General features: G+C 45.4%; 1 protein-coding gene across 14 annotated transcripts in view; it reads right to left on the bottom strand.

Moving 5' to 3' along the window:
* The window catches only part of WDR45B (WD repeat domain 45B), a 43478-nt gene that overhangs the window by 5550 nt on the left and 21752 nt on the right, over positions 1 to 16176 (bottom strand). For 4 of the 14 annotated variants that reach the window (XM_032616988.1, XM_032616990.1, XM_032616989.1 and 1 more), the window contains 6 exons: positions 16002 to 16096; positions 12502 to 12692; positions 11831 to 11916; positions 10543 to 10644; positions 9938 to 10059; positions 8278 to 9321 (listed from right to left, as the gene is read on the bottom strand). In XM_032616988.1, coding sequence (XP_032472879.1) covers positions 9104 to 9321; positions 9938 to 10059; positions 10543 to 10644; positions 11831 to 11916; positions 12502 to 12692; positions 16002 to 16096 — 814 coding nt within the window. In that variant the 3' untranslated portion in view covers positions 8278 to 9103. Of the gene's footprint in view, positions 1 to 2918; positions 3111 to 5481; positions 5509 to 5666; positions 7602 to 8273; positions 9566 to 9937; positions 10060 to 10542; positions 10645 to 11830; positions 11917 to 12501; positions 12693 to 16001; positions 16097 to 16176 lie in introns of those variants that run through there. The other 10 variants (XM_032616995.1, XM_032616994.1, XM_032616996.1 and 7 more) reach the window with 8 other exon arrangements.

Genomic DNA, 16176 nt, shown 5'->3' with positions numbered 1-16176 from the left:
AGAACAAATAGGCGATGTAAGCATAGAGACGGAAATCCTTAAAGAACTATAAAGAACATTGTGACAGAAGTGTCTATGATGGGCTTGCTAGTCGACTGGACACAACTGAGGAGAGAATCTCTGCACTTCAGGATGCATCAATAGAAACTTTCACAAGTAAAAAGCTAAGAGAAGAAAGACTGGGAAAAATAAAAATAAAAAGCAGAACATCCAAGGACCGTGGGGGCAGCTACATAAGGTATAACCTATGTGTTACAGGAGTACTAGAGAAAATGGAAGTACCAGAAAGAAAGGAGCAGAAGAAATGTTTGAAACGAGAATGAATGAGAATTTCCCCCCAGATCCAGGAAGCTCAGAGAATACCAATCAGGATAAATGCAAAAAACTACTACCTAGGCATAACATTTTCAAAAAACAAGGACAACAATACAAAACAATAACAGATGTGGTAGATATTAATCCAACTATATCAGTAATCATTTTGAACATCAATGGTCTAAATATACCAATAAAACACATAGATTGTCAGATCAAAAAACAAGACTCAGCTATATGTTGTCTACAAGAAACTTTAAATATAAAGACACTTAATATAGATTAAAAGTAAATTAATGGGAAAAAAGACATCATGCTAACACTAATCAAAAGACAGTAGGAGGGGGCTTCCCTGGTGGTGCAGTGGTTGAGAGTCCGCCTGCCAATGCAGGAGACACGGGTTCGTGCCCCGGTCCGGGAAGATCCCACATGCCGCGGAGCAGCTGGGCCCGTGAGCCATGGCCGCTGAGCCTGTGCGCCTGGAGCCTGTGCTCCGCAATGGGAGAGGCCACAACAGTGAGAGGCCAGTGTACTGCAAAAAAACAAAAACAAAAGAAAGTAGGAGGGGCTTCCCTGGTGGCACAGTGGTTGAGAATCTGCCTGCCAATGCAGGGGACACGGGTTTGAGCCCTGGTCCAGTAAGATCCCACATGTTGTGGAGCAACTAAGCCCGTGCACCACAACTACTGAGCCTGCACTCTAGAGCCCGCAAGCCACAACTACTGAGCCTGCGTGCCACAACTACTGAAGACTGCACACCTGGAGCCCGTGCTCCACAACGAGAAGCCACCACAATGAGAAGCCCACACACCACAAAGAAGACCCCAACACAGCCAAAAATAAAAACAAATAAATTGATAAGAAAAAAAAGCAGGAGTAGTTTTTTTGTTGTTGTTTTGACGGTGCCGCGTGGCTTGAGGGGTCTTCCTTCCCTGACCAGGACTGAACCCACGCCTCAGCAGTGAAAACACAAGAGTCCTAACCACTGGCCCTCCAGGGAATTCCCAGGAGTAGTTACTTTATTTTCAGAGAGAGCAGACTTCAAACCAAGGAAAGTTATCACTGATAAAGACGGGCATTTCATCATGATAAAAGGAACAATTCTGCAAGACAACGTAACAAAATAAATGAAGCAAAAGCTGAAAGAACTAAAATAAATAAATCCACATTACATTTTGATACTTCAACATTCCTCTCTAGGTAATTGATAAGTAGACAGAAAGTCAGCAAGGCTATAAAAGCTCTGAGCAACACCAGTCTATGTAATCGTCATTGATAGAGCATTCTACTCAACAGAACACGCATTCTTCTCAAATGCACATGGAACATTCACCAATATAGACCAAACCTTGGGTCATAAAACAAAACTTACAAGCTTTAAAGAATTAAAATCATACATAGTATGCTCTTTGACAATTAGGGAATTAAACTAGAAATCAATAATAAAGATACTTTTTAAATCCTCAAATGTTTTGAAATTAGACATATTTTGAAATAATCCATGATTCAAACAGGAAGTCTTAAAGGGAATTAGAAAATAATTGTAACAGAATGAACATGAAAATATATCAAATTTGTGAAATGCAGCTAAAAGTGTTTATAGGGAATTTTATAGCACAAAGAAAACCTAAAATTCAGTTATCTACAATTCTACCTTAAACTAGAAAAGAATGAATATAACCCATAGCAAATAATCAGCAAAAATTGAAAAAATAAATAAGGAGGAAAAAAACATCAATGAAATCAAAGCTGATTCTTTGAAAAAAAAAAAAAAATCAACAAATTAACTTCGGCTGGAATGACGGAGGAAAAAGAGGATACAAATGACCACCATCAGGAATGAGAGATGGGCTCTCTGTGATAAGCTCCGTTGCTCTACCTACCACCTATTCGCCCTGTTATGGAGGCAGTATTCCCACCCTGTGTACATGGGGGTGGCTGGACGTGACACTATGACACTGGCCAGATGAGATGAACTGTAGTTTATCAGTCACACATATACCCAAGGACACTGCAAGCCAAGTAGGATCACACGGGCATCACTTGGGAACACAGTGAATAACCTAGGGCTACAGGAGGCAGGCTTTGTAGTATCAAGAGTGGGGGACTGAGAGACAAATACCGTATGCTAACACATATATATGGAATTTAAGAAAAAAAATTGTCATGAAGAGCCTAGGGGTAAGACAGGAATAAAGACCCAGACCTACTAGAGAATGGACTTGAGGATATGGGGAGAGGGAAGGGTAAGCTGTGACAAAGCGAGAGAGAGCATGGACATATATACACTGCCAAACGTAAGGCAGATAGCTAGTGGGAAGCAGCCGCATAGCACAGGGAGATCAGCTTCGTGCTTTGTGACCGCCTGGAGGGGTGGGATAGGGAGGGTGGGAGGGAGGGGGACGCAAGAGGGAAGAGACGGGAACATATGTAAATATATAACCGATTCATTTTGTTGTAAAGCAGAAACTAACACACCATTGTAAAGCAATTATACTCCAATAAAGATGTTTAAAAAAAAAAAAAAAGTGGGGCACCCCGTTCCGGGACGATGTGATTGTTTGAATAACCCCATGCGCTGGAAGGGAACTGAAAATGCTTACTCAGGGATAAGCAGGAACTGCACCTGTTCTGTTTGATAAGGAGAGTTGTTTGGCTGGGGGGCTTTATCCATGGAAGTAGAGTGGGTAGCGGAACTTGTAGTTAGGCCATTCCAGGCCTTCCCAGCTGAACCAAATGTTAAGGCAGCACGTAATACTGAACCTTAATTGCAGGCTTCATTACCACATCCACATCTGTAAAAAGGATAGTAAAGGAATCCTATGAAAAATTGTGCTCATAAATCTGACATCTTAGATGGAACAGACTAATTCCTCGAAATACACAAACTACCAAATTTACTAAAGAAATAGGTAGACAGAATAGACTTGTCAACAAATTGAATTTGTAATTCAAAACCTTCCAACATAGATAAGCTCCAGGAATTGTCCCCCCATCAAATCAGCTACTGAGCTTGTAAGAACTGTCTGAATTAACTGTTTTGGAACTATGGAGTCTACGCAAACACTTGCAATATCCAGGGGAGTGCTCCATATAGAAAGGCTGGTAAATTGCAGTAAATTTTGGCATTTCACGTAGCAACTACCATCCCCCATCATCCAGCCTTGTGGCAGACAGCCATGGGGACAGCACCCCACGTTCCTGGTACAGCTTGCTGAAGCCAGGGTGGACAATAGGGACTTTCTCCTCCAAAATTTTGAGTTGTGTATTTTAATCTGCCTGGCGGTTTGCTGGGGGGCTGGTTCAGATCTGGCCATTATTTCAACACCCACAACCTGAAGTAGCTTCCCTGGCAGCATGGGTCAGGTGATTTAAAAGGGCAGAATAGCTTCTTTTTTTTTTAATCTTACTGGATCCAGGAACATAAGGAAATCTGTGACAAAACATTAGCTGAACACAAGCTAAAGTAACAGACTTCAGTGATCACGAATGACAAGAAATACAGTCTTGGGACTTCCCTGGTGGTGCAGGGGTTAAGAATCCACCTGCCAATGCAGGGGACACGGGTTTGAGCCCTGGTCCGGGAAGATCCCACATGCCACGGAGCAGCTAAGGCCGTGGGCCACAACTACTGAGCCTGCACTCTAGAGTCCTCGCATCACAACTACTGAAGCCCGTGCACCTAGAGCCTGTGCTCCACAGCAAGAGAAGCCACCGCACGAGAAGCCCACGCACTGCAACGAAGAGTAGCCCCTGCTTGCCACAACTAGAGAAAGCCCGTGCAGCAACGATGACCCAATGCAGCCAAAAATAAATAAAAATTAAAAAAAAGAAATCAATGTGATTCACCACATTAACAGAGTAAGAGACCATCAGACAAAACGACACAATCATTCCCAGTGGCATGAAGCTGCGAGCATGCGCCTCCTTAAACTTGGTGCTCTCAGCACCTCGTCTGCCTCACTCGCGTCTTGACTGTTCAGGTGGGTCCAGAGTGCTTAAAGAAAAAAAACTCCGTTTTTCAGAGAAACGTAACAGAATCCATAACAACACACATACCATTTGCAATGTCCAAGGTACAACCCCAAAGTACTAGACACACAGGTTAATGTGACTCATACACAGAATAAAAGAAAATCAATGGAGACTTGCTCTGAGAAAATCCAAATGTGAGAATTACCAAAGATTTTAACTTGTGTCCTATAAATATGCACAAGGACGTAAAGAAAGATTGTTCATGTGAATGAGCAAATGAAAAAGCTTAGTTAAGAATTAGAAACTAATTTTAGAACTGACAGATTCTTCTAAAGTTTAAAGTACATGGTACAGTCTTGAAAGCAGAGTGGGGGGTAATAGGTCATTTAGTGGTATTCAGTAATAGTTTAAATTACGCTAATTTTTTTAATTTTTAAAAATTTTTAAATTTTTTGGCTGCGTTGGGTCTTTGTTGCCACGCGTGGGCTTTCTCTAATTGTGGTAAGCGGGGGCTACTCTTTGTTGCGGTGCATGGGGTTCTCATTGCAGTGGCTTCTCTTGTGGAGCACGGGCTCTAGGTGTGTGGGCTTCAGTAGTTGCAGCACGTGGGCTCAGTAATTGCAGCGCGCAGGCTCTAGGGCGCACAGGTTTCAGTAACTGTGGCTCGTGGGCTCAGCAGTTGTGGCGCATGGGCTTAGTTGCTCCGCAGCATGTGGGATCTTCCTGGACCAAGGATCGAACCCGTGTCCTCTGCATCAGCAGGTGGATTCTTAACCACTGCGCCACCAGGGAAGTCCCAATGCTATCTTTAAAAACAGGAAAAAATACTGTAAAAACTATATGAACAGCCTCAATGATCAGAGTGGGACAATATAAGGTGTTATACATGTGTACTTGAATCCCAATAGGAAAGAGACAATAGCAGAATTATTATTCAAGGAAATGACTGAAATTCACAAATTTGATGAAAGCCATAAATCTAGTTTCAAGAAGCTCAGCAAGCCCCATGCATGATAAACACAAAGAAAAGCAAATGACATACCATAGTTTCCAAATTGTAATTTCATAAAATAATTTTTATCATATTGAAACAGGACACAGGAAGAACAAAAGGAAGACTCAGCTTCTTTCCACACAAGTTGAATAGCTTTGTCATTAAAAACAAACAAATATGAATGACAGTGCACTTACGGTGTCCTCAGTGATGTTACCACGTTACTGTTGGGGAGAAAATATTTATTAAATCCTGATACATTCTGTCCCTCAGCACTTCAGAAACAATCATTTTTGAGTTTCTGAAATTCCAATAAAACTCTATTTTTAGCTATTATTCCATTTAAAGTTCATCTGGGAAAAAAATGCTTAAGGATGCTTACGGTCAGCAGAGCCATGTAACCAGAACATAGTTCTTTGTGAAGTAGTACAGTAAGGCCGTGCGTAACAAATGAATCAGTTGATAGATGGCATTGTAGTAGGGCAACTGCATCATTTTCATCCAAACCAGAAAAGAGCGCTAAGGTGGATGAGATACCACAACCCAGGGCAGGAAGAGGACCTGGGGTTGAGTCACTCCTGGCTTGGTTTGGCTTGAGCAATGCCTCACCCACCGGTGCAGGAAGATGAGGCCCTTTCCCCATTACGTGTTTGGAAATCATGCTCAGACTGAATTATGAAAATAAGACCTGTACATCGAACCCAGTGAAAAATGTTTTGTTTTAATCACAAGCCAATACTAGAAACCATAAAGGAAAAAGACTGATAGATCAGACTATGTAAAAATTCAAGATACATACACAGCAAAGTAAAACTCCTCAAACTGAAATAAACCCAAAGTGAAAAAAACAAGAGGTGATTATTTTAAAAGTTCTCATCAACAAAAAAGACAAAATACACCAACAGAAATATAGTCGAAGGCATGAGTAAGCAATTTACAAAATAATTACGGACGGCCAGCAAAGGTATTCCAAAATGTTCAACCTGGCTAGAAATCGATCTTTTTTCTCCATCAAAGATTAAAAAGCCCATGCTCAGAGCCTGGTCCTGGTGAGCATGTGAGGTGCTGGCTGTTGAAGCTGACAGAATCATGGCAGGCAAGGTGGCAAACATACTAAACCTTATACGTGCAGATCCTCTGGCTTGGCAATTCCAGTTCTATTCAAAGAAATAGGTGGACAAGTGTGTAAACATGTATGCACAAGGATTTCCATTTCCAAAACGTTTATAGAAGCAAAAAATACAAATAGGCATCTTCGGGCAATTACAGTGTTTTGACATGTTCACGAGTTGTGAGAAGTTAAAGAATGGTCCCTATAGTGCTGCTGAGAATTACAGACTTCACCCCAGAAGGCGTGGGCTTTCCGAGAGTAGTCTTCTCTGGGGACGGCAACTCAGGGCGATTTTGATTCCAACTTTACATTCTTCTCTATGTTCTTTTCTTACAATGAACATTTTGAATTTGGTAAGTATTTTCTGATCCATTCTGAAGAGGAAAATTTCAGCACAAGTTCCAAAAGTACTGTAATTGCTCAAATGCCTCTTACAGAAAGAAAGGAGAGACCAGGGACAAAGTTGTGTGAACTCATCTAGAAGTTTTGTTTGGTTGCAGAAAAAGAAATGCAAACATGAGAAGCTTTGGTCTCACAAGCAGAGTAAGGAGGGGAGCGGGCCTCACCCTCCAGGCCGCAGTGAGCAGGGGCACTGCCACTGAGGACTAAAGGGACAGACAAGCCAGGGGCAGGGGGGAGGGGGTGGAGGCTGCAGGGTGCAGAGGAGCCCTCCCCGTCCACGGCCTGGACAGCAGGCAGAAGAGCCCAGTGAGCAGGGCCCTGTGAGGTGGTTCCTGGATGTTCATTCACATGGACACTTGGGGGAGAAACAAACCAGGCCTGTCCAGCCCAGCCACGAAGTGGGGCTTGTGGAAGCCCTGGACACAGGACTTTTACGTCTGTGTCCCTCTGTACCCACATTCAGGGGCCGGCAGGACTCAGCTGAGGCAGGAACTGGAGGCGGCTCTGGCGTAGAGCAACCCCCTTTCTCTAAATAAGGCAACAAACGGTGGTTATAAATTTGAAAAACCAAGTCTGCTGCTGTCCTGAACAGACCGAGGAAGGTTCACCCGACAGCCTGCTCGCCAGGTATGGCTCTTCCTGCCACGTCCCTGAGAGGGTAAAGCGAGGCCACGCGCACAGGCCTGGGGAGGGTGGACGGTGCTGGCTGCCTCAGCCTTCCAGACCTCATCCTGCTCTCTGGAAGCCTCGTCCAGGGCATTTCCCAGGTGAGACGTGGTGTCTTTACCATCGCGAAGGGAAACCCTGAGAAGACAAACCAGAGCCCCTAGGTGGTCATCCACACCACCCAGGATGTCCCTGTTCTGTCATTTTATAAAGGAGGCAAGGTTGTGCCCGGCGTGGCAGAGCCAAGACTTGCTCCCACACCGTGGACTCTTAATGTAGGTGCCGAGCATTGCAGGTCGCCCTGGGTACAGCCTCTCCCTGGGCCAGTGAACTGGCTCTTCACCAGCCTGCAGCACCTCCACACACTGTGAGGAGGAACTTTTTTCCTAGTTTAATGTATATGTGGAAACACGAAAGGGATTATATTCGGGGAAAATATAAACTACTGACGATGTAAATGTGAAGGACCCCTCCTACTCCTGGGCCAAAGTTAGGGCTAGTGTTAGACGGACACTGATGGGTGGCCCGACACCACGCTGGTGTCTCCCCCAAAGGGAGTGTCCCCCAAAGGGATTTCAGGCAGAGCTTCCCCACCAGAGACGACAGAAACCGCTAGTGAACATCACTTTCTTCCCCTCTGCTCCCCGAGCCAGGCCATCACCCACACGGGCAGCAGGGCGTCCACCTGGCCCCCACGCAGTCCTGGACAGTTTAGGCACTAAGTGCACTGGGCCGCTCCTATAGGCTGCAGTCCAACAAGGTTCTAAAACTGGGGCTTTGGTTTTGTAACATACAATTCTTTTCCCTTGATGGGTACAGAGTACAACAAAATTAGTCATTTTTATTTAAAAGAAACATTACAAATAAGTGTGCAAAATTAAATTTCATGATTAAATACACATAAAAGTAACATGCATACTTCACATTGAAATCCACAGACAAAGTTAGTTGATTACATGACAGTGAAAGAACTGGCAAACTGAGAATTTGCTGCTGCAGATTTTAATGTTTGCAACCTGAAATCAAACATAAAATTAAGTTCTAAGGGAATTTAAGAAAATTAAATATATACCTCAAGTACTACTACTAATATAGAGCCCATAACCTATTTTAGTTACCAAACGTTAAAAAAATTATGTGCCTCTCATTCCCAGAACGTTAGTGTGCAGCTAGTCTTAAAAACGGGGAGAAAAGATGGTGAGAAAGGGAAGTGGAATCGGCTGGCCGAGGCATCCTCTCCAGGCCCACAGAAACCAGGCACTGCTTTGTTGAGACGCCCGTTTCCCTTGGTATCCTCCAAATTAAGTGACGCTTTCTTCTATGACTAAGTTTTAAAGTCTATGCGTTACTCTGTTGCCTACGTGTAACAGGGAAACTCCCTTTGACCCAGAGTTTCACCAGGAGGCTACAGGCACTGCTCACAGGGTGGGCGTGGTGCTGCCTCAATTCCAATGGCTCCAAAAAGATGGGGACGCATGAAATGCAGCTCTTGAGGGAGATGCCAGACCTATGCCCTCTTTCTTCAGTTTAGATGGGAGAAGGGCTTCCTTCCTCCTTTCCTAAGGCTGCCGGTATGATTGTTCCACTTAAATCTGGTGAGAACCAACACTTACACGTGTATTCACCTCCCCATTACAGACTCAGTAAAAATGATGAAATCTGTCACCACAAATTTCACTTTGTCCCTCCTTTTTTCCACGTACCCCCAGTTTGTCTGGAGCCCCAACTGCAGGTGGCGGATGCGGCAGAACCAATGAAGTGAGCGTCACGGCTGAATGAAAGGTGAAGCCAGCAGTTGGGCATGAGTGTCCACGTGCCCTGAAGATTCTTCCTTTAACACTGGACTCGGGAGGTCTGGCTTTGGAAAACAGACGACAACGTATGGCTTCGCGACAAGGTCCCAGGCCATCCCCCCAGCCCATCACCACCACTCCCAGGAGCTCGAGGGGCCGCTGGGCACCCAGGGCCCGTGGTGCTCGCACTCCTGGTGGAGGGTCACAGCTTGTCGTCGGTCATCTCCAGGAACTGCGCATACACGTCCCGGACGCACTCCCCCTTGGGGTTGAACAGGAACTTGTAGTAGCTGCCGTCCGCACAGATCGCTGGGCAGAGGAGACCGTGTCACTCAGGGTGGAAAGCAAGCAGCCCGCACTGAGCTCACTGCACAGGCTGAGTGGAGGCTGAGCAGCCCTGAGGGATCTGTGGGTGGTGGGGGCACTCGACCGAGAATCCCACTGTTCTGGGGGGTCTGCATCTACTCAGCTAGTGTGGCGATGGGGGAACCCTCTTTGGTCGCCGGTTCCAAGACCAAATGATCTGCCTCACTGACTGCCCGGGAAACCCCGGAGGGCAGGTGGCTGCGCGGACCCTGAGAGGGATGCACAGGACCCCCAGGAGAGAGGAAGGGCCACCAGTGGAGCTGGTGGGGCGCTGACCACACCTGGGGGCCACTCTTCTCTGGAAGGACCACTTACCAATGACAGCATTTGGCTCTGTTCCAAAGGCACAAATGCATGGAGAGCCTGAGGGAACCTGAAACTTGGAAAAACTCCACTTGGAACTGAAGTATTTTGGAAGGAAACTGGCTGATGCCAAACTGTGAGGACAGGAAGCAAAGAAAGTAAGTTACAGTCACATAACAAAGTTAGAGACACAGCTCTCTTTAATGTCGGCTTAGCCTTAATGATTTAAATTCTATTTTTGCTTTTAATTTTTATCTTTCACTTGAAAAAACTAAGTTGTTACAAATGGGTTTATTATAAATCCAGAAACCATCAGCACCAGAAGGGGCACAGGGTTCTACTGCCACCAAATTAATTTTCTGAACAGCTAACACAAGGATGATGGTTGGAGTTCAGGACCAAGTTCTACCTCATTGGAAGGTGCCTGGATCCTCATCAGATGTTTTCTAAGGAGCTAGTGGAAGGGGAAGTCGGGATGCCACTGTCTTAGCATCAAGTAATCTGCACTGGTTTTCAGAGAATCAAATGAACGACCAAAGAAAAGCATCCCAGCTGTGACTCAGACTGAGTGGGGCAACACTCAGGCAATGTTCTGTCCTTCTAACTGGAAAACCTACCTTGATTGTTTATTCCTTTTTGGATCTTCAGCTGCAAAAATGTGCACCGTGCCGTGGTCACTGGACACACAGATGAGAGAAGCGTCCTGATTGAAGTTAATGCTGCAGAGAAACCAGACGAAGCTCGGGTCTCATGTGGACGCAGAAGTGAGCCCTGACCTCAACCGCCCGTGGTCAGGACAGTCATTTTAAGAACCACCCCTCCTGACCAGCTGACGGGGCTCAGCACAGAACCAGATGGTCAAAGCCAGGGCACAGCCCCTCCTCAGGTGCCAGGGAGAGGGGAGGGGCTCCCTGCAGACCACCCTGCCACCCCAGGGGCCCTGAGGCCACCCAAACATGCCACTTGAAGGAGAAAAACTCCCCTCCAACAACCCAGGCCCTGTAGAGGTGGGCATCATGCAGGCTGGCTAGAAGGGCCCGAGAGCACACAGATGGGAAAGCGGGCTGCACCAGAGGCCCCAAGGACACTACATCCAGCATCCAGATACTAGCTGTGTTTTTATCACTCAGGCCCCAGTGCAGCTCCACACCTGCAAAGGCCACAGACACAAAGAACGAAGTCCCACCCAAGCAGGGGTGCAGCCCGGTCAGCTACAGACACTGTGGGACATGGTAACAACCACCACAGAAAGAGCAGGTCAGCCTCACAGGAGGCTGAAATGACTACAGATGGGCTAACTAGGCCTCCAGTGTTTGCCTGAAGATGCTACTGAAAAATAAGTTGGAGGGGGCTTCCCTGGTGGCACAGTGGTTAAGAATCCACCTGCCAATGCAGGGGACAGGGGTTCGAGCCCTGGTCTGGGAAGATCCCACATGCTGCAGAGCAACTAAGCCAGTGCACCACAACTACTAAGCCTGGGTTCTAGAGCCCGTGAGCCACAACTACTGAGCCTGTGCCACAACTACTGAAGCCTGCGTGCCTAGAGCCTGTGCTCTGCAACAAGAGAAGCCACCGCAATAAGAAGCCCGCCCGCACACCGCAATGAAGACCCAACACAGCCATAAATAAATAAAATTTTAAAAATAAATAAATAAGTTGGAGGGACAGTGAAGAGATGAAATAAAACAAGCAAATTCTGACAAATGCAGGACAATGGGTTCATGGTAATCATAATATTCTCTCTACTTTTGTGTATATTCCCATAATAAGTAAACAGTTAAATTAGTAATAATAAAACAGCCCCTACCAGCAGAGCAGCCCCCACCCGCCTTGTGGGGGTAGTCCCGACTCTCCTCCGGATCACATAGGGCCCCTTCTCTAGGGTAAAATAACGTGCTTTCTTACCAATAAATATTAGCTGCTTGAGATCCTCTTCGTAGTTCCTGGATTAAATGCCCTGATGAAGTATCAAATATTCGTATAAGGGTCCCCTTTGAAAAACAGTGAAGTGTTTCATTATCAAAGATTCACAACTTTTTAGTTTTCTTGAAATGATTTATATTCACAAACCCATTAACCCATCCGACCCTTTCCCAAACTCACCCACATCATCTAAAACTCAACTTTCCCTCTGTTGTTACCGAGAACAGACTGGAGTCTCTTTAGTCCGACGGCAGCGGGCAGGGGCCGAGAGAGGGTCAGGGAGACCCAGGGCCCAGGCCCACAGGCATGGCCCACTCAGAGCCCTGTGCAAATGCTCCCGACAGAGGCCCCGGGCTGTCTCGCACCCTGAGAGCCATCAGTTCACTCACTGTCCAGAGAAATGGCATCTTAATTATAATGCCCACAGCCAGTTAGAAAAACATTAATTCTACTGCCAAACAGATGGGGCACAACCAAATAAAATGACTTTTGGACCCTCTATGTCAACTATGACTCGCTTCCTGAGAGAAGGTGGCTAAGAGCCTCTCAGGGGTCAGGATCTTCAGGGAAGGGCTGGTCTCCCGGGAGCCTGCACCCTACGGAGGGAGACGCCACTCTGGGGGCACCTCTGTGGGGCAGGGACACCCACTTACTTTCTCAGACGCGGTCGCAATTCTTGTTCCCTGCAGGTTGAGAGCAATGCAGCTCAAGATGCCCTCATGGGCAGGAATGTCCACTGGTGGCTTCTCGGTGCTGGCCAGGTCCACGAGCTGCACGTGGCCCGTGTGCGTGCCCGGGAAGGCCAGGAGTGAGTTGTTACTATTGGGGCACAGGACACAGAGGCCTAAACAGAGACAAGGAAATGCGTCAATGACTCAGGACCGTCTCAAAGCTTCTGCTTTTCCACAACCATACCTGCTCCCTGCCCTCCAGGTCCCATGAAAAAGTAAGAATCATTCACAGAATCTTTTCCCTGTGAAGGGCAGCAGAGGGCCAAGCAAAGCTCCCTCCCATGAGATGGCTTCACAATTGGAAACATTTGCTGAACTTATTACTGAATAAACTTTATCAAATGTCTGTCTTTTGGGGTGTCAGCCACGAGAATGCAAAATTGTAAAATCTAAAAATGAATCCTTAAAAAATAAATAAAATAAAATAAAATAAAAATGAATCCAGTAACATAATAAAACCAAAACTGAAAAATAAATTTAACGACAGATGTAAAAGACACTATAACACACTGCAAAGGAAAACCAAAGACATGGTGGGTGGAGAGCTGTCCTGTGACCACAGCTTGGAACCTACGTTCACCCACCTACAGAGTAAGTGCAATCACAGTTAAAATCTCTGCAGGCTTTTTTGAAGAAACAGACAACCTGTCACTAAGTTATAAGCAAAGTAAAAGGTCCTAGAATAGCTCCCCAATTTCTTATAAAATAGGAACAACATTAGAGGACTTATACTACCTAATTTCAAGAATTATCTTGAAGTTCCAGGGACTTCCCTGGTGGTGTAGTAGTTAAGAATCCGTCTGCCAATGCAGGAGACACGACGGGTTCGATCCCTGGTCCAGGAAGATCCCACATGCCGCGGAGCAACTAAGCCTGTGCACCACAACTACTGAGCCTGCACTCTAGAGCCTGTGAGCCACAACTACTGAGCCCACATGCCACAACTACTGAAGCCCGCGTGCCTAGAGCCTGTGCTGGGTGACAGAAGAAGCCACCGCAGTGAGAAGCCCACGCACCGCAACGAAGAGTAGCCCCCACTCGACGCAACTAGAGAAAGCCTGTGCGCAGCAATGAAGACCCAATGCAGCCAAAACTAAATAAATACATACATACATAAAAAAAAGAATTATCTTGAAGTTCCAGAAATCAAGGTCATCTGATATTGGCATAAGGAGAGAAACACAGACCACTGGAGCAGAATAAAGAGTCCAGAAGAATCTTACACTTATTTGATTTAAAAAAAAAAAAGTATCAAGGTAATTCAAAGCAGAAAAAATAGTCTTTTAAACAAATGGTAAAGGGACTTCTCTAAGCAAAAAAGAAAAGGCCATAAGCAGAAACATGAAAACTGTTAAAAGAAAAAAGCTCATTGGTTAAAGTAAATATAGAGTAAAAGTAGTAATATCAACCACACACAAAGCTAGTGGGAAGGTTAAAAGACAAAGGTAGTGGGCTTCCCTGGTGGCGTGGTGGTTGGGAGTCCACCTGCCGATGTGGGGGACAAGGGTTCGTGCCCTGGTCCAGGAAGATCCCACATGCCATGGAGTGGCTGGGCCCGTGAGCCACGGCCGATGAGCCTGCGCGTCTGGAGCCTGTGCTCCGCAACAGGAGAGGCCACAACAGTGAGAGGCCCGTGTACCGCAAAAAAAAAAAAAAAGACAAAGGTAGTAAAATCATCTACATCTGCAATAAGTAAAGGATACACAAAGCAAAAAGATATAAAACATAATGTCAAAAACAGATCGTGGGGAGAGGGGAGTAAAATGTAGGGTTGTTAAAATGCATTTGAAATTAAGAGACCAGGCCATTTAAAATAATCACATGTATATATACAGATTGTTTTATATATAAACCTCATAGTAACCACAAACCAAAAATCTATAATAGATACACACACAAAACAGAAAGGAATCCAAACATAACACTAAAGACAGTCATAAAATCACAAGGGAAGGGATTTTCCTGGTAGCACGGTGGTTAAGAATCCATCTGCCAATGCAGGGGACACAGGTTTGATCCCTGGTCCGGGAAGATCCCACACGCCACGGAGCAAAACTAAGCCCAAGCGCCATAACTACTGAGCTCGCATGCCACAACTACTGAAGCCTGTGTGCCTAGAGCCTGTGCTCCGCAATGAGAAGCCCACGCACCGCAATAAAGGGTAGCCCTGCTCGCCACAACTAGAGAAAGCCCATGCACAGCAGCGAAGGCCCAGTGCAGCAAAAAAAAAAAAAACACACACACAAGGGAAGAGAACAAAAGAAAAAGGAACGAAAAAGACCTACAAAAACAACCCAAAACAATTCATGGCAATAAGTACGTACCTATCAACAATTACTTTAAATGTAAATAGACTAAATGCTACAATCAAAACACAGAGAGTGGATATATACACAATGAAATACTACTCAGCCATAAAAAAGGAATGACATCTTGCCATCTGCAGCAACATGGATGACCTAGAGGTATTTTGCTAAGTGAAATAAGTCAGACAGAGAAAGACAGATAATGTACGTTACCACTTATATATGGAATCTAAAAAATAATTACAATATGACCCAGCAATTGCACTCCAAGAGAAATGAAAAAATACATCCACAAAAAGACCTGCATGTAAACATGTACAGCAGCTTCTATTTATAACAGCCAAAAATCTGGTATGGATCAACAGCTGTGGTATATCTATATGATGGTATATTACTCAGTAATAAAAAGGAGCAAAATAATAGCACACTCACAAAAACATGGAGGAATCTAAAAAATATTAAGCTAAGAGAAAGACACCAAACACATCTGAAAAGGCAAAACCTGAAGGTCAGGTGGGGAAGGGCACAGCCTGGGGAAACTCCTGGGTGATGGGACTGTTCTGCCCTGACTGTGGTGGCAGCTATACAACTGTTTACAATGACTAAAGTTTATCAAATGATACACTTAAAATGAGTTTTATGTAACTTATACCTCAATAAAGCTAGAAGAAAAAAACCAAAAATTTTAAAAGCAAAGTTAACATGATAAAATGGGTAACAAAGTCAGCCACACGTAATCCACCAGCCGGAAGAAAAAGGGAAGGAAATGTCTCAGAACTTAATAAAAACATGGATTCCAGGGCTCACCATAGAGCTCCTGAATGGCTGACAGTGAAAAATCCCAAGAGGGACTCCGATGATTCTGGTAAGAGGCAGGGTCTTAGAACCACAGCGAGGAAGCGTGGCTGTGACCGCAGGAAGGTTCAGGGGAGAAGGTAGGGACCGAGGTGGGGAGCTTGCATCTCCCAGACCCTTCCCCAGAGCCCCAGGACCCACCACTAGGGCGACACCACTCCAAGACCACCTGGAGGAGAGGCACCCAGCATGGGTCTGCGTCCCGCCTGGATCAGACCCAGGAAGCCAGTTTCCACCATCCATCCTCCTCTGGATTCTTACCTTTCGGGTTATAGCAGGTTTCAAAGACGTGCAACTGATGAGGATTGTGTGTGAATGTAAACACCTTGATCATAGAGTCCAAAACAACCACAATTCTGGAAAGAAAAAAACACCATCAGAATTTCTCTCCCCCAAAGTGAAACTCAAACATTTTGTGATTTTTGTTCTTATCATC

The sequence above is a fragment of the Phocoena sinus genome, chromosome 20 (assembly GCF_008692025.1).
Source record: "Phocoena sinus isolate mPhoSin1 chromosome 20, mPhoSin1.pri, whole genome shotgun sequence".
Classification (NCBI taxonomy): domain Eukaryota; kingdom Metazoa; phylum Chordata; class Mammalia; order Artiodactyla; family Phocoenidae; genus Phocoena; species Phocoena sinus.
This window is presented reverse-complemented; position numbering and strand designations above follow the sequence as displayed.